A 26,241-nucleotide genomic window follows, 5' to 3' on the forward strand; every position below is an offset into this window, starting at 1 on the left:
GGCTCTGTGAGTAAGTGCCAAATTAAAAATCCAAACTGTTGGGTCCAATCCTCAATTGGTCTTAAAAAATATTCTGTCATTTATCTTTTCTTTCAGCTCTCACAGTGATCTGTTAATGTGAAATATGTGAAGTTGCTTTGTGGGTCAGACCCCACTAGTCTCCCCTATAAAAGTTTGGGTAAGTCATTCAACGGCTGCAGGGAGGCAATTGCATTCCATTTCCAATAGAGCCATTCCTAGCAAAGCACTGAAGTTTTCAAACCAATGTTTAAGTTTTAGACAGCTAAGTAACCTTAGACATTCCAAAAAAGCAGCATCCAGTTTCTCATACTGCCTTGAGTCCTTGTGGAAATAGCTGGGAAAGTTTATTTCTTAGCATTTATTGGTGGAACATTGCTGCCCATCCATCCTATGAACTAGAAAAGGTGACTCATTTGAGAAGGCTACCCACTGTCAATGAACAGCAGACCAGTTGTGACAGTCTTGAGTAAACTGCAGTCTTTCCCAAGAACACACCCTCTGAAATGTATACACAGACAATTCATCTGCTTTGGAGCCCTCACATGCAGAAGGATTTTCTAAATGTTTGTGGTGAGTCTAGTTATACAGGGTTTATTTTTCACTGTTATTAGTCCACTCATTATACACTGACACCACAAAATCAAGACAAAGTTCACAGACACATTAGGAATGCTGCCCCATTTGGTCTATGATTATCTTATAATGCAATCAGGGTAAATGATTTCCTAGTCCTGTGACAGCAGTAAGTTAAATTTACAGATTTATAGGCTGCTTCCCTGACAGCATGTTTAAATTACATCTAACTAAAAACATACTCTATACAGTCATTCTCTCTCTCTCTCTCTCTCTATTCGTTTAGTCGGTTCCGACTCTTCGTGACCCCATGAACCAAATCACGCCACTTTTTCCTGTCTTGCACTTTCTCCCGTAGACCTTCCAGGTTGGAACCCATTGCTTCTGTGATGCCATCGATCCATCTCATCCTCTGATGTCCTCTTCTTCTAGTTCCTTCAATCTTCCCCAGCATTAAGGTTTTTTTCCAGCGAGGCATGCCTTCGCATTGTGTGTCCAAAGTAGGTCAGCTTTTGTTTCAACATTAGACCTTCCAGGGAGAAATCTGGTTTTATTTGATCCAATATTGATCTGTTGGTTCTCTTTGCAGTTTCAATGTTTCAAATGTTAGGCATATTTTTTGATTTAACTAAGGTGTTTCATTGTGCAGATCACAAAATATTGCTCCAGAAGTTGGACCATTATGGAATACGGAGAGTGGCTGACAATTGGATCACCTCTTACTTTAGCAACAGACAGCAATAGGTCAATATTCACAGTGTTGAGAATGGCTGTGATGTGGGGTCTGAGTGGGGTACGTTCAAATGGGGCATTTGCTAATGACAGTAGCTTGGTATTAAAGGATGTTGTGTGCAACATTGGCTCAGTTTCAAATAGTGCAGTTCATTATATAAGTTGATCGCTTGTAGAAAATAAACGAATGCTAAATCACAGTAAGACTTAGTTATTACAGTTTTTAACATACAATTCAACAAAACCTGACATTTTAATTTTACAGAATGGGCATATGATTAGTGAAACTGAATATTTCAAATTTCTATATGTTCAGATAGATAGTAAGCTATCAAGGAAACCCCATTTTCAGGATCTTGATCAAAGATTTAATGCTGATATTTTTACTATTCAAACGGTATCTGAAGTAAATGATTGTTTGACATGAAAATTACTCTACTTTACTAATTTTCATTTGTTTGTATCATATGGTATTATATTTTGGGGTAACTGTTCCCATTCTAAAAGGATATTTTTGGCTCAGAAATGAGCAGTTTGGGCAGTAAGCGGCAACAGAAATTAAAACTGCATTTGGATCAGATTTAATTAACTCTTGTGCAAAAAGGTGTGCAGTATACTGTTGCATCCATTTTCAATAAACTGCCACAAGAATTCAAAACTCTTAGCAGTAATAACCTCACTTGCAAATTGAAACTGAAGAGTTTCCTCATGGGTCGCTCCTTCTATTCTGTCAAGGAGTTTCTTGGAAAATTTAGCTGATTCTTGTTGTATTGTAGATTGTGTTTACTTAAACTTATGGCTTGACTTTTTTTGGGTTCATTAACATTTTATTTTTAGCTGCTATTAGTTTTACATTGTAATTTCATGTACAGATACGTTCGATGACCTTGGAGATTTGCTCCTACCGAACTTCAGGTAAATGAATAAATAGAAATGAAAAATAAATAGTTACAAAATGTAGCAGTAGATGGGGCTGTAAGCATCATAATTTAATAGTGGTTGACTACAAATGACATTGACTACAAATGACAAGCAGATCATACAACAATGCCTAAGCTGTACGTTTGACATTAAACAAACTGTGCTACTCAGTGTGCATTGGTGGTCTGGTGTGATATGGTTAATTACCTAAGCCCATCCACCATGGCAAGTTTATATCACATTGGATGGGAAAAATTAGCTTTTAAGTATCCTTAGGCCGAAAACCCCATAAAAAGCATCACTCACATTGGTTTTTAATTGTCCTGAGGCCAAAAACCACATAAAAAGCATTAATCGCATCTGTTTTTAATTGTCCTGGGGCCAAAATCCACATAAAAAGTATCAGTCAAAATCAAATTGCATTATTAATTTCCGTGTGACTGGTGCAAAACATGTTCAATATGCTGTCCACCATTTTCTGCAAAAAGCTGAAATCGAGGAACAGCATGTTCCACAACTGATCAAAGTGTTTCCGGGGCCATGTTCGGAATGTGTTGCACAATGTGGGCCTTCAGTGCAGCCAAGTTTGCAATTGGAACACTGAACACATCATATTTCAGATAGCCCCACAGCCAGAAGTCACACAGATTAAGATCAGGTGATTGGGACAGCCAGGCTGTAGGGAAATGGTGGCTGATAATTCTAACATTTCCAAAATGGTGCTTCAGCAGCTGTGTAACTGGATTTGAAATGTGCGGAGGTGCACCATATTGCTTAAATATGATCCCATCCACACATCCACGATGTTGGAGAGCTTGAATGACGTGGCTGCACAAAAGACATTCATAGCCCTTACCAGTGATGGTACAGGGTAACAGGACCGGAAGCACCTCTCTCTTCGAAAAAATATGGCCCTGTGATAAATGATGCTGTAAATCTGCACCACACAGTGACCTTTCCAGGATGAAGTGGTTCTGGTTGATTTATGTTTGGATTTTCCATTGCCCATATTTGACAAATTTGTGTATTGACATATCCTGTCAGATGGAAGTGGGGCCCTGTCTGTTCACAAAATCTTCCACAGCCAGTCATTGTCCACTTCCATGTGACCAAGAAATTCTAAAGCATAGGCCTCTCTTGCTGGCAGGTCAACAGGAAGCAATTTGTACACATGGGTAATTTTGAATGGATAGCAAAGAAGGATGTTTCGTAGGATTTTATGCACCATTCTCATGGGTACGTCCAATGTGAAGGGCAGTTCTCCATGCACTACACTTTTACACACCACCTCTCGTCTCCTCCTGCACTGCTGTGGCCACTGCTTCCACTAATGTTCTATCAATTTGTTTCCTCCCTCTACCAGGTTGCACACCAAAAGAACCCATCTTTTCAAATTTCCAAATCATTTTCTCCAGGCCCATGGCAACCATTGGACCAACACCTTTTTTCAAACCCTTCAGTGTCTGGAACTTCTGCAAAGTGATGTGATGTGTGCACAGTCATCATTCTTTTAATACAGCTTTACAAGCAGAGTGCGATACTGCATTGAGACAGTCATGGTGAAAGTTGCAGACATGAAAGGAGGAAAAGCTGTGTACCCGGCGTGTTTATACCAACTTTGGTCAGTCGTATGCATGACATCTACATCTACATTTACATCCATACTCTGCAAGCCACCTGACGGTGTGTGGCAAAGGGTACCTTGAGTGCCTCTATCGGTTCTCCCTTCTATTCCAGTCTCGTATTGTTCGTGGAAAGAAATATTGCTGTTATGCCTCTGTGTGGGCTCTAATCTCTCTGATTTTATTCTCACGGTCTCTTCGCGAGATATACATAGGAGGGAGCAATATACTGCTTGACTCCTTGGTGAAGGTAGTTCTTGAAACTTCAACAAAAGCCCGTACCAAGCTACTGAGCGTCTCTCTTGTAGAGCCTTCCACTGGAGTTTATCTATCATCTCCGTAAAGCTTTCATGATTATTAAATGATCCTGTAACAAAGCGCACTGCTCTCCATTGGATCTTCTCTATCTCTTCTATCAACCCTATCTGGTACGGACCCCACACCAGTGAGCAGTATTCAAGCAATGGGCAAACAAGTGTACTGTAACCTGCTTCCTTTGTTCTAATGAATCTCAGTCTGGCATCTGCTTTACTGATGATTAATTTTAAATCACTCCTAATCCTACTCCGAGATAATTTATGGAATTAACTGCTTCCAGCTGCTGACCTGCTATATTGTAGCTAAATGATAAAGGATCTTTCTTTCTATATATTCACAGCACATTACACTTATCTACATTGAGATTCAATTGCCATTCCCTGCAGCATGCGTCAATTCGTTACAGATGCTCCTGCATTTCAGTACAATTTTCCATTGTTACAACCTCTCGATATACTACAGCATCATCTGCAAAAATCCTCAGTGGACTTCCGATGTTATCCACAAGATCATTTATATATATTGTGAATAGAAACAGTCCTACGACACTCCTCTGCGGCACGCACACCTGAAATCACTCTTACTTCGAAAGACTTCTCTCCATTGAGAATGACATGCTGCATTCTGTTATCTAGGAACTCTTCAATCCAATCACACAATTGGTCCGATAGTCTATATGCTCTTACTTTGTTAATTAAACGACTGTGGGGAACTGTATCAAATGCCTTGCAGAAGTCAAGAAACACAGTATCTACCTGGGAACCTGTGTCTACGGCCCTCTGAGTCTCGTGGACAAATAGCGCGAGCTGGGTTTCACATGATCGTCTTTTTCGAAACCCATGCTGATTCCTACAGAGTAGATTTCTAGACCCCAGAAAAGTCATTATACTCGAACATAATACATGTTCCAAAATTCAGCAACTGATCGATGTTAGAGATATAGGGCTATAGTTCTGCACATCTGTTTGACGTCCCTTCTTGAAAACGGGGATGATCTGTGCTCTTTTCCAATCTTTTGAAACGCTACACTCTTCTAGAGACATACGGTACACTGCTGGAAGAAGGGGGGCAAGTTCCTTCGCGTACTCTGTGTAAAATTGAACTGGCCTTTCCTCTTTTAAGCGATTTTAATTTGTTTTTCTATCCCTCTGTCATCTATTTCGATACCTACGATGTTTTCATCTATGTATTCTGACACATATAGTGGCATCTATTGATCAATTTTCATGCTATTTCTTTTCCTTCCGCCATATGTTTTCCCCCTTCTCTGATAATATTCCATTGCAATTTGACGTCACACTGGCCAGTGGTGTTATTTCTATACAGCGCTTTGAAAGTTTAACTTTAATTATAATCACCCTGTGTATTTCTAGAAGGAGTCAAAGTAGAATCTGTAGAATCTGTTTCACATTTCAAGTACCTAGGAAGCATGATCTCAAAAGGCAACACCATTAAGCAGGTATTACAAACAGAAGGACACAGAAAGCATCCAATTTTTACAGACAACTCAGAAATCTTCTCTGGGATGATAAAATGCCAAGAAAAACAAAAGTGACCATGTATCACATCTATTTCATACCAATCCTAACATATGGTTTAGAATCATGTACCCTACTAAACAAAGACCCCAGCTTAATTCAGGCAACAGAAATGAGATTTATGACAATTATGAACCAAACAACTAGAATCAACAAAATCAGGAATGAGGTGAATAGAAAAGTAGCCGGTGTTGAGGTTCCTGTTACCAGTGTCATAAAGAAATGCAAGCTTCAGTGGTATGGGCAAATAATGAGACTGAACAGCCAAAGACCTGCCAAAAGGTATTTCAACCTGAACCTTGCACGAAGAAAACCATGGAGAAGACCAAGAAAATGCTGAATATAGACTGTAAGATCAGATGTGGAGGAGAAAGGACACAAATGGGAAGCTGTCCTGGTACAGAAAATATATGAAGGCAGAAGGAGATGGCGAACACTCCAGGAAACTGGAGTTGGGAAACAATGATGATCATTACTGTCCTTTTATCGGATGCCTTTCTTGAACACAATGTTAAATAATATTAGTAAGATAGCATCACCTTGACACAGACCTGCATAAATATCAAACTCCTAGGATATCTCTTCCTGGTATTTCACCTTTGCTCTTGTTTCTGCAGTGCTTGTTCTCACCATGCTCACAAATTTACTTGAGACTCCATACTCCCTACGAATATTTTAAAATAAACTTTTTCATTATTTATATGCATTAGATAAACTGTTACAAACTGGATAGGAAAGATATTATTCTATAATCTCATACAAACCTGAAACCAGTGCTGTCCCAAAAATGGTTTAGAGGACCTACTGGAGGAGACATCAAATCAATGTATACTTCCAGTTTACAACTTATTCTTGCAGGAACAATTAGAACACCTTAAGAAAAGAGATACACATTTGAGTATTCACTATACTTCCACAGTGCAGAAGTAAATGATCATCTATCATGATACTCACAGAGAAATATTGTCGTCTTATAAAGAGTCATCATGGTAAGTAGTGGGTTGTTCTATAGGACATTCACTTGTGCTTTAACCTGTTTGGAATGGCACAGGTAAGTATGGAGAAAATATAACTTATACCATAAAATGTAGCTATAAACACTTGATATTATTTATTACAAAATTTCCACATTTAATTATAATTCCCCAACATATCACATGTGTTTAATTGAAACTCTATAAACAGTATAATAAAATGTTATAAATGAGCTTTAGTAGCAGCTTTTCAAAGTTGCTAGACTTGTAATATCTGAAGAGGAATAATCAACAGTGCAAAAAAAGACTCTAAATGCATGTAATGCAAATGACAATTGCATGTCCCATAAGGAGAAAGGAAAGCAGATTATCTAATTAGCAGCAGAGACTTGCATCTGGCTAACAGCCACAAAGAAAAATGAGCTTGTAATGAAAAATCCAGAAAGAAAAACAAGAAAAACAGAACAAAGTTTTAGTAAGCAGCCTAAAATTATATGCCTTATATTAATTCTAAATTATATCAGCTTTACTAATAATAAATCAGATTCACTGGAGCCAGTTCACACCAAGGATGTAACATAACAAAAAGCAATGGAACATCCAAACTGGAATACACGATGCTTATTTAGACAGATCATACTTACCATATGAAGGAAGCTCTTAGTGCAGAGAAAAGCGTATAGAAAATACAGTAAATTGCTTGCATCCTGACTGCTGACTGGTACAAGTAGTTACCTTGGCTGGGTGGAGTAAGGAATGGAGGAATGATGCCTTTTTTCCTTGGGGGGGGGGGGGGAGGGGGGGCAGCAGGGGAATAATAAAAAAGCTATGAGGACCGTGTGATCAGCATACAGCTCTTCCTACTGCCAAAATCAATTTTCGAAACAGCAGCCATTAGTTTCTCTTTAGGTACTGATACCACCTTAATTCTTCTCACAGTGATAACAGGACCCTTTTCCGTTCCTCTCACATTTAGTCATCAACACCATGGTTCACTGATTACTCACTCACAACAGTGTAATTCATTATACTACAGTGAAGTATAGCTCAGATGTCAGTCTGTTGTTTGCTGCTTTCCTGGTGAAGGTCAGTGATCACGATAAACAGAAATCAGTGAGGAAGAAAATGGTTGAAAGATTTTCTACAAGGTATCTTGCCAACATTCGTTTGGTCAGCTTAATGATAGGTGATGCATTTCTTGCTCAATTCATTTGTTTCTGAACTTCAAATCACCTCAATTCAAAGGAAAAGTCATTACCTTCAGAAAAGTGAAAATATACCAGCTCACACAACAATGAAATTTGCTGACATTTTAATTAATAGAATATGTTTAAGTGCTGCCTCAGTCATTTTATTCATATGAGCTGGCCTCCTATGAGTTCTTCTAGTTGCAGCTGTTTCTGAATGATGATGCTATAGTATCTATTAACAATGAGTCGTAGGACATTTCACAATAACTGCAGGCTAGATCAAACAGTGGAAACTCCAGGTTGAAATATCAACAACATGAGAAAGAGATATTTATGTCAATTAAGTCATCACATGTATTGCAAATGCAAAGGAAAAAACTTCCTGCTAACATGATGAAATATACCAGATTATTGCTGAAAGGATGAAATGGAACGATACAACACAAATTAAGCTGTATGGATTCTTAGAAAGTGCAAAAAAGGGAGAAAACAAAAGAATGAGTGTAATAGGTAAAAACATTGAATAAGTTATTGCTTTTAGAAAAGTGCATTCAGCACACAGAAAGGTTAACTATAATTCTGGAGTAGTTAAAATGATAACATACAAAATGTTCATGTGTGCCTTCACTTACATGTAAAAAAAGAATAGGTAGATTAAATTTCAGTACAATGTTTGGGGAGGGGGTGGGGAGACAGAGCAGAGAAAGAGGAAGACAGCACAGAGAACAACGTGGAGTGTATATTAATCATGTGAAGTGGAAAGGAAGACAAAAGAAGTGAACATGGATCATGTGTAATAGGAACTAGTGCAGACTGAATCAAGGGCATTGAACGAAGTGTTGTACAAACAAATCCCAACTATGTAATTCTGAGACACTGTATATGTGATGAGGAGGGGGAAATTGATATGACACAGGTAGTGAAACAACCAGTGAATTCCTGAAGTTAAGCATGTATGGTGAACATAACAGTAGGCATCCCTGACATTGAGAAGGAGTTGAAAGAGCTGTAAACAAATAAGTTGCCAGTTCCAGATGGAGCCCCAGTTTAGTTTTACAAAGAGTATTCTTCAGCATTGGCCCTTACTTAATTTGCATTTATAACACTCTATGCAAAGTCCCAAGCAACCAAGGTGACCACAGTATATAAGAAGGATAAAAGAAAAGATTCACAAAATTATAGATCAATACCATTAACATTGGTCTGCTGCAGAATTCTTGGACATATTCTAAGTTCAAATAGAATAAATTACCTTGAGACAGAACAGCTTATCTCCACAAATCAGCATGGCTTTATACAGTGTCTCTCACGCAAAACTCAACTTGACCTTGTCTTGCCCAATACCCTACAAACCATGGATGAAACACAATAGGCACATTCCATATTCCTTGATTTCCAGAAAGTAATTGAGACAGTGCTGCAGTGCAGATTGTTTACAAAGGTCCAAACTTATGGAATAGGTTCTTAGATATTTGACTAGATAACTTTTTAAGGAATAGAGCCCTGTATATTGTCGAGGATGATAAGCGTTCATCAGAGACAAGGTTATTGTCAAAAGTGCCCCAGGAAACTGTGATGGGACCTTCCTTGTTCTCTATATACAAACATGATCTAACAGATAGTGCAAGCAGCAATCTGTAACCATTTGCGATGCCAAGATGCTGTAATGTATGGGAAAGTGAGTGACATCCTTGAGTGACTTTAGAGGCTACAGAATGGCTTGGACAGAATTTGTATTTGATGTCATAAATTCTAGCTTGCTCTAAATGAGGAGGAAAATCCATCCTGTAATGATCGAATACAGCATTAGTGGTGTGCTGCTTGACACCATCACATTGATGTGACATCTAGGGGTAATGTTCCTAAGGAATATCAAAAAGGACAAGGGAAGGCAAATGGTTGACTTCGGTTTATTGTGTAGAATCTAGGGAAGTGTAACTCATCTATAAAAGAGACTGACATTTTGTGATGTTATGCCTGCAAGGTCGACAAAACATCATACCTCCCAGCATTGAAAGTTGCCTAGTTCCCAAGCAACCACTACTCACTGAAAAACAGAATTCCTTGCATTCCACTAAGTGGCCCTATCAGCTCCGCCAGAAGTCGCAGGTTGCGAAAATCTACTTGCTTCCATGCTCCATATGACCAAAAATAGATCCTAAGATATCCTGCCACAGGATGCTATTTAGTCCGGTGCATGGTCATCCATCAGCAGTTCACTCCAAGCCAGGACTCCAGTTCAAACATCCAGTTCCATGTGGACTTCGCTGTCTCAGCTGCTGACCAACTGCCACAACAGACAACACCTGGATCACTTCGCCATTGTTGACAGACCTATCTTTATGGTTGTGGATGTTGAAAAACTTTGCTTACATTATTCTTGTAGTACACTGACTGTAGACTGTTCCCAGGGGATTTTAACTCCGTGCATAGATGGAAAAACTTAAATTGTTTGTTGCATTTTAACACCATGCCAGGACAGAAGAGCTTAAACTCTTAATTGAACTTTGCTTGAAGATGTTCTCAGTGAGACTCAGTGAGACGAGGACTCACAGTCCAATATACTTTTAATTCTGTTTTACTCTATGGACTTCCCAACTATTGGTGATGATATTTGGTCTTTTTAGTCCGTTTAATTCATGATATAGATTTTACAACCTGATGATGAGAGCATTGTCTCTTGAAACGCGTTGTTAAAATATGTATAAGAATCGCGGTTGAATGCTAACAGTGATAATCACGATAATCAGAATTTTCATTTCTGTAACTAACTTGTTTTCTAAACTAGAGTCTCCAGCCAACGACTTTCAGCTTGTGAATATTGTATTATTACTCATCAGAGTGTCAAACAGTCTTCTTATTTTTGTCAACAAACTTTTGAGGAATCTGTGCCATATTTTTTGCCACCCACGGCACATTTTTCAGTGGTGACAAGGATTATAAAAAGCTTCATGTGTGTACCAACAGCAACATTTAGTGAGCTGTATGTGCTCTCAGATGCTGCATAGTTTCTCTTTGTTTTTTAGAATGTCTGAAACAACAGATTTTAGTGCACAAGTTTTTCTGATGCTCCAGCATATGTTACCAGCTCTGCAACTATGGCAGACAGAGTAGCTGCAGTTTCATCCTCAATGATGGAGGTATCCAACTATCTCTCCAGAATTGACACCATGGTCAAGGCATTCTGTACAGCAGAATAGAATATGTTTCAGTGTCATTCCAGGCCTTTGACTGCAAGCTTAAACAATGGGCTGACTACATCTCAAGGATGAAGCAGCACTTCCTGGTCCACGGCATCTCTGGTAACAAGCAGCAATGTGCTTTTTTTGTTGGGTTATGTAGGATCAGATATATATCATTGTCTTGTAAAACAACTTAATCCTGAGACAGAGCCCCATGCCCTCCCATATGAAAGGGCAAATCCAATTTCCTTAAATATTTTGATTGCCAAGTTCATGTAACTGCAGATAGATGTAAGTTCTTCAGTTGTCATAAGCTCAGCACAAATCATACGGAGAATGGATTGCATGGTTGCAATGGCTATCCAGGGACTGTAGATTTTTGCACAGTAATCAGGTTTCCAAACAGTCATATGCAGCTTCATTTGTCAGGGACATGATATTTGTGCATCCTCTAGATGATGAACTCTGAACGGACTAGTTGAAACTGAAAGATCCTATGTCAGAAGCATGTTTGTCATCATTAGGGCTTTTGAATAGTCATTGCATTCAGAAGCAACTCGGCAAGACCTGTTCCAAGTTTCTGCAACCAGGACAACCCATAGACTCTGAACACCAGTCAGAATGCAATGACAGAAAGCACAAAAAGATCAGGCACTAAAATGCCAACCCAGATAATTGCCACTGTGTAGCCAGTGTTTTATATCACACCCCAGTCATCAATGTCATTATCGCAGGGTAAAACGTACAACATGTGGAAAGTCAGGTCACTGGGCAGAACTATGTCAATCACTGTGCAAATTATCAGTGGACCACAACAGGGGCAATTCACTCAAAGGAGAAACAATGACCAAAACCTTATCCGAACATACCATATATCAAATCTGTGTTCCCAACCACCACAAACAGAATCTCTCTGACAATCTACACTGATGATGGCCACTTGGATTGCAAATCAACACAGGTTCCTCTGCCACCATCACTGACTGGCAATCCTAACAGTGGGTGGGCACCCCAACCTTCCAGCCCATGGACTCTCAGATGAGGACTTATAGCCATGGATTTGTGTGTTTTTTGCAGCAATTCACTGCAAAGGTATAGTATGCTGCCCAGACTAGCAGAGTTCATATCCTTGCAGTGGACACTCCAGGAGCAGTAAACCTATCTCTTCAATGCATTGGGACTAGAGACACATGACTCTACACCCACAATCCAATCTGTCAGTGTTTCCAGGTTCCACCACAAATTGTTTGCAAAATTCAGTTCAGTTTTTTTATCAACAAGGATCACATGTCAGAGAGTTTGAAGTACATATACTCCAACTCCCAGCTGCCACCTCAAATTTTTTTAAGCACATAATGTACCTTTTGCCTTACAAGACAAGCTGCAACTTGAATTAAAATGACTGCAGCATAAAGGAATGCTTACCTCTAGCTCAAACAGTCAGTGGGTCACATCTACAGCATCTACAGTCACAGTAAAAAACCTTGCCCTATGTACATGTGATGATCTCAAACATACAATAAACTCTCAGTCCGTGGTGGACTCATACCCAATTCCAAAGGTGGAGGACATCTTGACCAGTATAGCGGGTGCACAAATTTTTGCTAAAATTGATCTCAAAAATGCGTACCTTCAGCTCCACCTGGATGTTGAGTCCAAGAAGAAGCTGGTAATCAGTACTTACAGACTTCATCAGTACAACTATCTACCATTCAGAGTGGCTAGCAGCCCAGCCATTTTCCAAAGATATCTCTAAAATCTCACTTGTGAAGTGCCAGATACAGCAAACTGGAAAAGTGTAGCTTCTATGCAGAACAGGTCAAATACTTGGGGCATGTCCTCAGTGCTACAGGCATTCATCCCACACCTCAATATGTGGAGGTGGTCCAAAAATTGCCCACACCAAAAGATGAACAACAACTCAAGTACGTACTATGACAATTGAGCTATTACTGGAAATTCGTACTACAGGACCTCTTCATAACCATTGTTGCTCTTTTTCAAGGCTTCAGCATCCACCCCCACCAAGACAGCTCACTGCCTACAACAATGGGAACTATTTTTACCTGCATTTAATTATGGCATCCAATTTCATTCCACCACACAACATACTAATGCCGATCTTCTGTCCTGATTGTCAGTAGGTCAGGACTCAGAATTTATCTAGGAGGCAGAAGGATATTCACACTTAGCCAACAGTCTCCCACTGGATGTGATGCTGGTGACCACACACTTCACAAACAACTCGTCATCTGGGAACTACTTTGATCTGTCCAGCAAGGGTGAACCTCCAAATGAAGACACATCAAAAATCCAGAAATCCAGGCATACTGGTGCAGAAGACACAAGCTTTCAACCATCCTAGGCATACAACTCCTACAGGGCAAGAGTCACCAGACCAGAGTAGCTATTCAGATGTCACTACAGCAACGACTGCTGGCCCTGCTCCACAAGGGAGACTGGAGGCTGGTCCTTACCAGGAGGTTGGCTTGCCAGCATGTGTACTGGTGTGGTCTCAATGTTGCCATCACACAGATGCTTACAGCTTGCACCATCTGCCAGAGCAAGCAGGCCACAGCACCTCAACAATTCTTCCCATGACCGGACACTTCAATTCCATGATGAAGACTGCAACCGGATTTTGCTGGATTGTTTCTGGGCCATACCTGACTCATAGCCATTGATAGAGGAAAGGTTTTCCTTATGTCTCCCATATGTCAAACACCTCACCCAGTTGAACCATCCAGACACTGGCAAAAAGTTTTTCAATGGAAGGGCTGGTAACTGATAAAGGACCACAATTCACTTCAGACAAATTTATTTCCTTTTGTGAAAAGAATGGCATACAATTAATACAAATGTCACCTTTCCATCTGCCTCCAATAGCCTAACATAAAGATTTGTCTGCATGTTATAAAATCAAATATCAAAATTTACACTGCAATCACTCTGTGGACAAATTCTTGACCTTGTTTTTAGCTGTGTATCATGCCACTCCACAAGACAAAGCCTTGCCAGTAGAAAAAGTACATGGCCAATCACACAGGTCACAACTTTCAATCACACATCCATAGGTCAACCAGGAGCTATCACAGGAAACCTATTGCCAACATTATATCCTTCAGGATCCTGTTTTGACCCTTGTACTTTTTTAGGGGGCACCAACATTGACTACCAGCAAAAGTAACAAACCTCCTTGGCAGGGCCATGGCCAAAGTCACCCTGACAAAAGGCCTACTCTGTTGAAAACATATAAACCAAATGCGACCTTGCAAAGATAAAAATGCAAACACAGAAGGATTACCATTCTTTCTTTTTACAGAGATGGGGACAGAGGAGAGGCAGCAACAAAGCAACACAAGATCATCCCGACTGTAGCTATTAACCACATTCACGGACCAGCCCGCACCCACGGAACTGATACCGATGGTAGTTACTGAGTACAGCTGTAGTGTTTGGGTTCCTCATAATGTTGGGTTACAGGAAGACATTGAATCAGCTGAGGCAACCTCTCAGGCTGACACAGGATAGCTGATACAGGAGAGCAGAGTAGGACAGAATAAATGTTTATTACAAAGTTTAAAAAAATCTATTACTGGTACATAAATCTTGTGGAAGTTGATTACACAATGCGTCTCTCCTGGCACCTGAAGATAGAGTTATACAATCGTGAAAATGGCAGCACTGTGAAATGGACAGAACGATAAAGAATACAGTTGTACAGAAAAATATTTATATTTTATTTATGTTCAAACTTAAGTCCTGTGAAGCTGATATTGACATGAACATGATAGTATATCACTGCTACTTAGAGTATGCCATAATTAATGGAAGAGAGAGAGTTTGTGTGTGTGTGTGTGTGTGATAGAGGGGGGGCAGGGGCAGGGGAGAGAGGGGTCAATAAACACACATAATTCAAAGCATGGTAATTCACAGAGGTCAACATAATGTGTCCAGTATCAGAAAGAACAACAGTTTCAAGTTTCCTTAGCACACATTGAGACAATATTCACGGACAATATACTATACAGGTATAAAAATTCATAACAACTGAAATGGGAAAAACTTTCATTACACTAATTTAGTATTTACTAAAAAAAGAAATAACACTCCATCACTGTTAATAAATGCTATCCTGAGTAAAATAATTACTAAGTGATCAGGGCACTATCGTCAGAAAGTAATTTGGAGGACTTGCTGGATTCTTCAAGCTGAGATTAATTTAGGTATTTAAGGTTACAGACGGTGTCTCAATTATGTTATCTTTAGGTACTATTGTAGATTGTGACACTGTCACAATCTGCTATTTGTTCTCACTGAGTCTCCTGTACAACAAAACAAATGTAGATATTTTTACACAATCAATTAGTAAAATTAAATCAAACAAAGGAAAAACCAGGATGGAATGTAAAAATATTGTGAAACACAACTGACACACACGACTGCAATCTCAGGTAACTGAGACCACACTGTGAACAGCAGTACCAGTGCAGGATGGGAGTGGCAACTGGGTGGGGGTGAGGAGGAGGCTCAGACAGGGACAGTGAGGGATAGTAGGGTAGGCGTGGCAGACAGTGACGTTCTGTTGGGGAGAGCGAAGTGATGTGGTGGAAAGAGGGTGGAAAGAGAGTAGGTTAGCTATGTGCAGTCAGGAGATTAGACACAGGGAGTGGAGAGGTGGGGAGGGGGGCGGGTGGTTAGTGGAAAAGGAGAGAAGTAAAAAAACTGGGTGTGATGAAGGAATTAGGGCTGTGTAGTGATGGAATGGAAACAGAGAAGGGGCTGGATGGGAGAGGACAACAACTAACGTAGGATACATTTCAGGGAAAATTTCCACCTGTGCAATTCAGAAATGCTTGTTTCTTGGCCACAGTTTGTTGGTGGCCATTCATGCAGAGAGACAGCTTGTTAGTTGTCACGCCCACATAGAATGCAGCACATTGGTTGCAGCTTAGCTTGGAGATCACATGACTGATTTCACAGGTAGTCCTGCCTTTGATGGGATAGGTGATGTTTGTGACCAGACTGGAGTAGGTGGTGGTGGGAGGATGTATAGGACAGGCCTTGCATCTAGGTCTGTTACACGGGTATGAGCCATGAGGTGAGGGGTTGGAAGCAGGGGTTGTGTAGGGATGGACGAGTATACTGTGTAGGTTTGGAAGAATCATGGGCAGGAAATTACTCATTTCAGGGTACAACAAGAGGTAGTTGAAACCCTGGCAGAGAATGTAATACAGTTGCTCCAGTCCTGGATGGTACTGAGTTATGAGGGGAATGCTCCTCTGTGGCTGGATAGTGGGACTCTTTGTGAGGTGGTGGGAAACTGGAAAGATAAGGCACAGGAGATTTGTTTTTGCACAAGGTTGGGAGGATAATTATGGTTTGTGAAGGATTCAGTGAGACCCTCAGTATATTTCGAGATGGACTGCTCGTCACTGCAGATGCGGCAAGCAGGGTTGGCAAGTCTATATGGAAGGGATGTCTTTGTATGGAATGGGTGGCAGCTGCTGTTGGTGGTTAGTAGTTTTGATATGGACAGAGGTACTGATGCAGCCATCTTTGAGTTGGAGGTCAACATCTAGGAAGGCAGTTTGTTGGGTTGAGTAGGACCAGGTCAACCTCAACACTTCTCCTCCATTTGCTTTACCTGGTCCTACTCAACCCAACAAGCCACCTACCTTGATGTTGGCCTCCATCTCAAAGATGGCTACATCATTACCTCCTTTCATATCAAAACTACTAACCACCAACAATATCTCCACTTTGATAGCTGCCACACATTGCATACCAAGAAGTCCCTTCCATACAGCCTTGCCACCTGTGGTCGTCGCATCTGCAGTGATGAGTGGTCCCTCTCAAAATATACTGAGGATCTCACAGAAGCCTTCACAAACCATAATTATCCTCCCAACCTTGTACAAAAACAAATCTCCCATGCCTTATCTTTCCAGTCTCCCAGCACCTCACAAAGTCCCACCATCCAGCCACAGAGGAGCATTCCCCTCGTAACTCAGTCCCACCCAGGACTGGAGCCACTGAATTACATTCCCCACCAAGGTTTCAACTACCTCTCATCATACACTGAAATGAGAAATGTTCTGGCCACTATCCTTGCCACCCCTCCCACAGTGGTATTCCGCCATGCACCAAACCTACACAATATACTCATCCATCCCTACACAACCCCTGCTCCCAATCCCTTACCTCATGGCTCATACCCCTGTAATAGACCAAGCTGCAAGACCTATCCTATACATTCCCCCACCACCATCCTCACCGGTCCGGTCACAAACATCACCTATCCCATCAGAGACAGGGCTACCTGTGAAACCAGTCATGTGATCTACAAGCTAAACTGCAACTACTGTTCTACATTCTGTGAGGGCATGACAACCAACAAGCTGTCTGTCTGCATGAATGGCCACCGACAATCTCTGGCCAAGAAACAAGTGGACCACCCTGTTGCTGAGCACGCTGCCAAACATGACATTCTTCATTTCAATGACTGCTTCACAGCCTATGCTATATGGATCCTCCCCGCCAACAATAGCGTTTCTGAATTGTGCAGTTGGGACCTTTCCCTGCAATATATCCTGTGTTTCCATAACCCTCCTGGCCTCAACCTTCATTAGTCATTGTCCTCTCCCATCCAGCCCCTTCTCTGTTTCCATTCCAGCATTACACAGCCCTAATTCCTTCATCGCACTTCTCTCCTTTGCCGCCCCCCCCCCCCCCCCACCCCGCCTCACCGCTCCCTGTGTCATATCTCCCAACTGCACATAGCTACCTTACACTCTTTCCATATCATCCTTCCGTGCTCCCCAACAGCACGTCACTGTCTGCCACGCCTACCCTACGATCCCTCCCCATAACCGCACCAGCCTCCTCCTTACCCCCTCCCAGTTGTCACTCTCATCATGCACTGGTGCTGCTGCTCACAGTGTGGTCTCAGTTGTCTGAGACTGCAGTCATGTGTGTGTGAGTAGTGTTTGCTTGAGTGTGTATGTGTGTGTTTGCAGTCCGATTATGACAAAGGCCTTACTGGCCGAAAGCTATTATTTGTGACAGTCTTTTTGTTGTGCCTATCTGCGACTCAGCATCTCTGCTGTATAGTGAGTAGCAACTTTCCTTTTCACAATACAGTTAGTATGTCCTGAAACTGTATTATTTCTAGGGATTGTATTTGTTATTCGATGTTGAATAAATATTATTATTATTATTATTATATTATTAGTAAAATTACATTTCTGACTACTTTCTTCAAGGAATCCCTGAGATGCACCATTCTATTAGTAGGCAATTAATGTGTTATTTTTCTGAATAAGAGCAACATGTGTCACTGGTTCAATCTTCCTATTTACACATTGCTTCATGACTCATCTACAGCCATCTTCTCTTTTTTCTTTCCAGTGGTGATCATGATACTGCCAATTGGTAATGTTGAATAGGGGAATATTACATCAAACAATATTTTTCAGCAGAAAATGAGACAAATTTAAATAACATGAGTACACCAATAAGAAACACAAACAGTAGCCTGCCCAGTTACCCGTGCACTCTAAAGTATTGCTTTTCAGGCGGGAAGGCGTGCTAGTCACCGGCACGAATCCGCTCGGCAGATTAGTATTGAGTTCCGGTATGCCAGCCAGTCTGTGGATGGTTTTTAAGGCAGTTTTATATCTGCCTCAGTGAATGTGGGGTGGTTCCCCTTATTTCGCCTCAGTTACACCATGTCGGTGATTGCTGCACAAACACTTTTTCCATGTATGCTTACACAATAATTATCCTACCATGCAAACATTGGGGTTACACTCATCTGGTGTGAGATGTTCCTGGGGGGTGGGGTCTCTTCTGGTTTTGGTGTGGGGTGGCAGTGGGGTGAGTGGACTGCTGTAATCTGTTGTGGGGTTGTGAACTACTGAGGACTACATCGGGGACGAAACCTCTCTGTTGTTTCTAGATCCCAAGTTCCATAAAATACAATACAATATAACACAAACAGTTCTTCTTCTGTTGTATTATTGGGTTTAGAAAGGTAATAATCAGGACCAGCCAACAGAGCATATACAATGGGGATACCCACAAAGTTGGACCAATGAGTGTGTATTTTGGGTGAAAGGACTCAGTTCAAGTGAATTAATATTAAAAAGTTTAAGATGTTAGGGAATACTACATGCATTATAGCAACACCTTCAAGTGGCATATTTTCTTTGCTGAAAACCATGTTGAGCTTGCACGTGAGCCATGCTTTAGCTGATTTATAAGTCTAACAATACCACTGAATGTGCAAAACATTGCATATGTTGGTGTTGTGGTCTTCAGTCTGCAGATGGCTTGGTGCATGTCTCAACACTAGCCTGTGCAAAGCTCTTCAGCTATGTTGCATATGTTGCAACCTATATTATTCACTTGAAACTGCTTACTGTGATCAAATCTTTGTCTCCATCTACTATTTTTATGCTCCTGCTAATTTTTTGGTCTCCCTTAACCAAGGAGTCTTTTGGTTGATGTCTCAGGATGTGTCCTGTGAACAATTTCCTTCTTTTATTCAAGTTGTACTCTGTTTCTTTTCTTTCCTATTCAATTCTGTACATCTTCATTAATTATCTGACTACCCATCTAATCTTCAGTATTCTTTTGCAGCACAACATTTCAAAAACTTATATTCTCTTCTTGTCTGTACCATTTGTCATCCACATCTCACTTCTGTTCATGACTACACTCCAAATACTTTCAGAAAAAATCTTTCTAATACTTCTGCCATGGTCAGTTATTTGTCTTCTAACTTTCAGTGTCTCAGTCCCTAACCCAGTTCCCTCACTATCACCAGATTTAATTCTTGTTTTACCTTTTTGCTGTTCATTGTATAACCTCATTTCAAGCCCTATCCTTTCCATTCAACTGGTCCTCTTAGTCATTTGCTGTCTCTGTCAGAACTACAATGTCATCAGTAAATGTTTTTGTTTCTTCTCCCTGAACTTTAACTTTTATTCCAAATTTCTTTTTTGTTTCCTTTACTGATTGCTCAATATACAGACTGAATAATGTGGGGACAGTCTATAACCATGAAACTTCCTGGCAGATTAAAACTGTGTACCGGGCTGACACTCGAACTCGGGACCTTTGCCTTTCGTGGGCAAGTGCTCTACCAACTGAGCTACCCAAGCATGACTCACGCCCCATCCTCACAGTATTAATTCTGCCAGTATCTCGTCTCCTACCTTCCAAACTTTACAGAAGATCTCCTGCGAACCTTGCAGAGCTGGCATTTCTGGAAGAAAGGATATTGCGGAGACATGGCTTAGCCACAGCCTGAGGGATGTTTCTAGAATGAAGTTTTCACTCTACAGCAGAGTGGGCGCTGATATGAAACTTCCTGGCAGATTAAAACTGTGTACCGGGCTAAGACTCGAACTCAGGACCTTTGCCTTTTGTGGGCAAGTGCTCTACCAACTGAGCTGCCCAAGCACGACTCACGTCCAGCCCTCACAGGTTTAATTCCGCCAGTATCCTTTCTTCCAGAAGTGCTAGTGTTGCAAGGTTCGCAGGAGAGCTTCTGTGAAGTTTGAAAGGTAGGAGACGAGGTACTGGCGGAATTAAAGCTGTGAGGATGGGGCACGAGTCGTGCTTGGGGAGCATAGAATAACATAGAATTAAAACCATATGGTAAGTCATAAAGGAAGTGTCTGGTCAGCAGCACAAGGTTGAGGATACACAGTCAGTACACGTTTCTTTTACTGATAAGTCAGATATTTGTACAGTGCTTAACAATCACTTTCTGAATGTAGCTGGTGAATTAAATAAAAACTTAATTTCTACGAGGAATAATATAACTCTTTTGGAAAATGGCTTTCCAGGGCTGATATCTGAAATATTCCTCCATGATAATGACAAAGGGGAGACTGAGTCAATAATTAAATCACTGAAGACTAACAACTCTCATGGGTATGAGGGAGTATCTTGCAGAATACTTAAGTACTGGGCTGCAAATGTTAACTCTGTACTTTGCCATATTTGTAATTTTTCCTTTAGGAATGGTCAGTTTCCATAACAATTAAAGTACTTGTAGTAAAGCTGCTTTATACAAAGGGAAAAAGTAATAATGTAGAGAATTTTTGACCTGTTTCAATGCCATAAGTATTTGCTAAAGTTAATGAAAAGACTGTATATGTAAGGATAACTGCTAACTTAATTTCACATAATTTGCTGTCAAATGTACAGTTTGGTATCAGAATTTGTTTAACATCTGAAAGTGTTATATTCTCCTTTCTCTGTGAAGTACTGGTTGGATTAAACAAAAGGTTTTAAAAACTAGACATATTTTTTGATTTTATTAAGGCATTTGATGTGTTCTCACAAAATATTCCTACAGAGGTTTGACCATTACACAATATGGGGAGCAGTGCACAACTGGTTCACCTCTTACCATAGGAAGAGACGGCAAAAGTTCACTCTCTACAGTACTGAGAATGGCTCTGATGTGGGGCCTGAGACAGGTGTGGTTAAATGGGAAGTGTCCCAGGGATCAGTGCTGCGGACACTCCTGTTCCACATTTATATAAATGATATACCTTCTAGTATTACATGTGATTCTAAAATATTTCTGATAACACTAGTTTGGTAATAAAAATTGTTGGGGGCTAAGTTGGCACTGTTTCAAAGAGTGCAGTTCCAGACATAAGTTTATGACTTGTAGAAAACAACCTACAGCTAAATCACAGTAAGCCTCAGTTTTTACTGTTTCTAACACACAATTCAACAAAATCTGAATACACAGAATGGGCATATGATTAGTGAGACTGAACAGTCCAAATTTCTAAATGTTCAGATAAATAGTAAACTGTCATGGAAAGCCCATGTTTAGGATCTTCTTCAAAGACTTGATGCTGCCATTGTAACAATTAGAACAGTATCAGAAGTAAGTGATAGTCTGACACAAAAAGTACTCTACTTTGTTTATTTTCATTTGCTTACGGTGTATGATGTATTTTGGGGTAACTCTTCCCAATTGTCAAAGAGTATTTTACGCTCAGAAATGGGCAGTCCAGGCAATAATCAGTGTAAGTTCATGTACCTCTTGTCAATCCCTGTTCATTAGCCCAGATATTCCGACACTGACCTCTCACAATGTGTGTGTGTGTGTGTGTGTGTGTGTGTGTGTGTGTGTGTGTGTGTGTGTGTGTGTGTGTGTGTGTGTGTTGTATATATATGTTGACCTCCATCTGTCCAATGGCCAGCTTCACACATCCGTCCTTATCAAACCCACCAACAAGCACCTGCCAACCCAAAGTTTGGTACAGATTTATGTTGTTTCTTGTTAAGAGTATCAACTTTTTCCCAAGAAGTCGCAACTTTTGTCCTGTTAATACTATGCAGAAATCAACTCTGCATTTGGATTGTACCTTCTCGACTCTTTTGCAAAAGGCGGGCAGTATTCTACTGCATCCATTTTCAGTAAGCTACCGCAAGAATTGAAAAATCTTGACAGCAATCCAAATGCTTTCAAATCTAAACTAAAGAGTTTGCTCATGGGTCACTCCTTCTATTCTGTTGAGGAGTTCCTTGAAAAATTAAGCAGATTCCTATGTTATATTGTTGATTGCATTTATATAAACTTACAGGTTGTTATCTTTTTAGCAGGCGCAAACATTTTATTTAATTTATTATGACTTTTCTGTTGTAATTTTATGTACTGACATGTTCCATGACCATGGAGATTCGCTCCTCAATTTGATCCTATGGAACTTGGTGTATAATTAAAAAGAAATAACAGAGGGTACTAATATCTGATTGCTAGATGATAATATTTGACAGTAAAATTCAGCTGAGAGTTGCTCGAGTACTAACAATATAGTCATGACCTTGTGTCTCCATATTTCTTTCTATTTGGCACACTGAAGACAGGCTTTAAGGAACAATGCCAAGCCACATTGCTCATGGACACCTGCAGGACGACTGTAAAATGGGTATTTTGAAACGTGTTCCATATTGGAAAAATGTATCAACAGACTTGATGAATTAGGAAATACCAAGAGAGATATTGTGTTAAGTGTGTTAATTTTTATTTTTTCCAAGGTATTAAATGTGTTGTAAGTTCTGCGCATTACTTTTTAGCGCACTGACAGTCACGCGCTGTTTCACTAGCAGGCCAGGGGATCATGTGTAAGGCCATACTGTGGCTCCCAATGGACTCACAGCATCAGGCGTAAGGCTACGCTATGGTTGCCACCAGCCTTGTGCCAGTCAACATGTTAATCCACTCTTTAATAACAATAACAAGGGTAAATACAATACTGAACTCATGAGTTTTTGGTAGTGATTTTTGACAGGAACAAAAAAGGTTCTTCCTTGTGACCCCTTCTGGAACTGCATAATGGTGTGGTCTTGTTCCTATTGATAAATTATGAAATAAGCCCTTTAATGCTGTAAAATTGTAGTTTATTTAAGAAAATGCTGATGTTCAGCTCTTCATGTTTTACACATTTCATACAGGTGGAAACCTCTAACATCTCATTGATATTACATGAATCATTCAAACGTCATTCACACCTTCCTCAAATATAATCACTTTCAGCAACCAGTTGCTATACCACCAAGTCATAGTGCAGTGCACAGTTCATCACCATGTAGTATACTTTTTTCATATTAAACTATTACGTGAAAAAAACATGCTGATTGTTTTTTGTTTGAAAAACTAGGGGCCACACTTCTTGATGAGGTTTAACATATTTGGCAAACACAAGGAAGGCCTATTTTTCCAATTACTTATCTAAGGTTTTGCTAATGCTCAAGTGATGTAATGTTCACCCACTGTTGCATCACACATGGTTTGACAATATTTAGACTAATTCTCACTGTTTACTGTTAACAGTGTCTTTTCAGGTGTAAATTTTAGCTATATTTTAACACAATATAACCCAGAGAAAAGTTGTGATATCTGGCATAAATCCATAGTATTCTTACTCAGTCATATCATATGCAAAGATTCATTCAGCTTAATGTCCACATCATGGATATGTAACCATCATCTTTCACTGCACTCAAACCATCTGACAGTTCTTTGGAAAGTGAAATCTGTGTCACACTAAAATCCTGTGAAACAAGTGCAGTAACCTAAGATACACTGATGAGTCAAAACACTATGGCCATCTGTTTAATGGTTTGTTTGTCCATGTTTGGAATGCAATACAGCAGTGATTCAGTGTGGCATGGATTGGACAGGGCTATGGTATATTTCTGGAGGTAGTGTGGAATGGGGTAAGAATGAGCACTTCTTATTTATTTATTTTTAAGATCTTCGGTTCCACACCCAAATTATGCTCAGTTATGATCATACAAAATTCAGCATGTGGAGAGTGCAGGTGAAAGGCATCAACAGAAACACATTAAAATACTTTTTCTTATCAGAGGACCAGAAAAAATAATGAGTGATCAATCTCAAATTTTAGAAATGATTTGCAAAGTATATACCAATCTCACACTTATTTTGAGGTAAATTAACCACATCTATTTTTTGTCATGTATAGAGACTACTAGCAATGAAAAATGATACCTAAAAAAATCTCAGCAATTTCGGTTCAGGCATTGCTAAGACAGTGGGTGAAACAGTAAGTGTAATATGATTAACTGGAACAGAAAATCATTCTAATCTTTTTTTAAATTTCAAGTATGTTGAAGGAATAACATCAAAATTAATAATGAGAAACTGAAATATTGACAGCAACAAGGGTGTACTGTTCCTTAACAACAAAATTCTTTGCAGAAATGTATAATTTAAACAACTGTATCATTCAACAGCAGGTATTGTTAAAAATCCGGCACACAGTTTTAATCTGCCAGGAAGTTTCATATCAGCACACACTCCGCTGCAGAGTGAAAATCTCTTTCTTTAACCTGTTTATACTTTTCCCTCAATATACTACACATCATCTTCACTCACATATGCTGACAACCACTCCACCTCAGACTCTTCTGTGTACACATATCTCCTAGGCATGAAGAAAGCAACTGCAAGCAGTTAACAGGATTTTTTTTTCAACTTTTACCATAAACACTGCAGAGATTAAAAGCCTCTTATTTGAAATGAAATAGTAAACTGTCTCCAATAATGACTTTAATAGCTTCCAGATGCCTCACATCTGAGAGAAAAGCTTCTTCTAAAGGATTCTCCACATATGTTGCCATAAAAATCCAATCATGCATAGTACAACTGTATCAACCCCAGCAATGCCACATGATTTGTTACAACAAGAATGGCCTTTGGCAACATTTTCTTTTCAAAGTAGCTTCTTACTATGCTCCTCTCTGCATAATAACACGGTTGGGTGGCAAGGGGGGGGGGGGGGGGGGGGGGGGACAGAAATCCCTAGTCAAATGATTTTCCAGGGTCATTAATGGCATTGGTCTCATCATAACTGAATACATTACATGCAAGGATGCTAACAAGATTATCTTTCAGACTGATTACTAGATACATACACATGCATTGCAGTATTTGTATTATGCTACACTGTGATCAGTCTCACGCATTACATATTTGTGGTTGCACCTAAAAAACTGTATCACATTGCAGATAACAATAATGTCTACAAAGATAATAAAAACAAAGATATTAAAAAATAAAAGTCATTTATAAAATATTTAACAAAAACTATGTTCAAACAACAATACAGATAAATAATATTCACTTACATTCAGAAGTTTTTAGCCCCACAAAAATGAGTCAAACTATCATCAAAATCTTTCATTTTATCACACCACATGTATCAGTGCTAGATTTGTTCAGCTATGAGTTTCTCCTTTAAGTACATTCAAGTTACTTACTAACATGAAGAAATTAGACATCTTTCTTCATTCTGGCTGCAAATTAATCACCCAACAGAGAGCCATGCAGTGATCAAACCCACACCACAATATTAATCTCAGCCTGTACGAGGTGCATTCAAGTTCTAAGGCCTCCGACTTTTTTTCTCCGGACTGGAAAGAGATAGAAACATGCGCATTGTTTTAAAATGAGGCCGCGTTCATTGTCAATACATCCCAGAGATGGCAGCACCGTACGGCGGATGGAATTTTACCGCCAGCGGCGAGAATGAGAACTGTTTTAAATACTTAAAATGGCGACGTTTTCCTTACTTGAACAGCGTGCAATCATTCGTTTTCTGAATTTG

The 26,241-nt window shown here is 39.9% G+C and overlaps 1 protein-coding gene across 5 annotated transcripts in view; it reads right to left on the minus strand.

Annotated features, from left to right (window-relative positions):
* The window catches only part of LOC126259455 (alpha-L-iduronidase), a 231,075-nt gene that overhangs the window by 195,537 nt on the left and 9,297 nt on the right, over positions 1–26,241 (minus strand). For 4 of the 5 annotated variants that reach the window (XM_049956279.1, XM_049956277.1, XM_049956276.1 and 1 more), the window contains exons 2-3: positions 6,680–6,758; positions 6,490–6,598 (exon numbers count right to left, since the gene is read on the minus strand). The exons of the other annotated variant lie outside the window; for it this stretch is intronic. In XM_049956279.1, the coding sequence (XP_049812236.1) occupies positions 6,490–6,598; positions 6,680–6,713 (143 nt within the window). In that variant the 5' untranslated portion in view covers positions 6,714–6,758. The remainder of the gene's footprint in view (positions 1–6,489; positions 6,599–6,679; positions 6,759–26,241) is intronic. 5 annotated transcript variants of the gene reach the window in all.

The sequence above is a fragment of the Schistocerca nitens genome, chromosome 5 (genome assembly GCF_023898315.1).
Source record: "Schistocerca nitens isolate TAMUIC-IGC-003100 chromosome 5, iqSchNite1.1, whole genome shotgun sequence".
NCBI lineage: Eukaryota > Metazoa > Arthropoda > Insecta > Orthoptera > Acrididae > Schistocerca > Schistocerca nitens.